We start from the raw sequence: 742 nt of genomic DNA on the forward strand, positions 1-742 counted from the left end.
GGAGTGTGGTCTAGACCTACTCTATCTGTAAAGTGTCTTGAAATAATGCTTGTTATGAATTGATACTATAAATAAAATTGAATTGAATTATAAAATCAGTTTATTTCAGAAAATATACTCCCAATATATATATAACATAATATTTCCCAGTGCTCTCTTTACTCACAGTAATTTACCTTTTATGGGTTTCTACTCAGGAGGAGATGCAGGGTCCTGATGGTCAGCCAGGATACCAGCATGTTCTGAGGCTGGCCCAGGCCTTGCTGGAAGCACTGAGCCTTCTGGGGCTTTCTGACAGGAGGGTAGACAGGCTCATTGTGCTCTGGCATCACCTTCCAGAGCACAACAAGAGGAGAGTGGTCTACCCTCCCAGATTGCGGGAGAGGCAGCTTAAGGGGCGGTTTAAGGTTGCGAAGGGGAAAAACACCTCCTGCCCTGGAAAGGAGAGTCTCCAACGGTGAGATTCTTTGCAAATATTATTATATTATTTCTGTAATTACAACATGCTGTTTTAATAACCCACTATGTGCTCTCATTGACTCTTTAAGCAACCTTCTCGCACCAAACTCGGGCCCTGCAAATTGGCCCAGCGCCAGTCGCCTGGTGGAGGCCATTTGCAGCCAGCTCTGCCAGCTCCACCCAAAAGGCACGCAATCAGGGGGGATCCGTCGGGACAGGTGGGCCCTGGTCCTCTCGGACTACGTGGCCATCAAACCTGCAGTGCTGGCCAGCCCGAGGCTGA

At 48.0% G+C, this 742-nt stretch overlaps 1 protein-coding gene across 1 annotated transcript in view; it reads left to right on the forward strand.

Moving 5' to 3' along the window:
- LOC116706700 (uncharacterized) overlaps positions 1-742 on the forward strand; it is a 2,539-nt gene that overhangs the window by 1,230 nt on the left and 567 nt on the right. The window contains exons 2-3 of the mRNA XM_032543640.1: positions 198-457; positions 549-742. The exon at positions 549-742 is cut by the window's right edge and continues 55 nt beyond it. Coding sequence (XP_032399531.1) covers positions 198-457; positions 549-742 — 454 coding nt within the window. The remainder of the gene's footprint in view (positions 1-197; positions 458-548) is intronic.

The sequence above is a fragment of the Etheostoma spectabile genome, chromosome 18 (genome assembly GCF_008692095.1).
Source record: "Etheostoma spectabile isolate EspeVRDwgs_2016 chromosome 18, UIUC_Espe_1.0, whole genome shotgun sequence".
Classification (NCBI taxonomy): domain Eukaryota; kingdom Metazoa; phylum Chordata; class Actinopteri; order Perciformes; family Percidae; genus Etheostoma; species Etheostoma spectabile.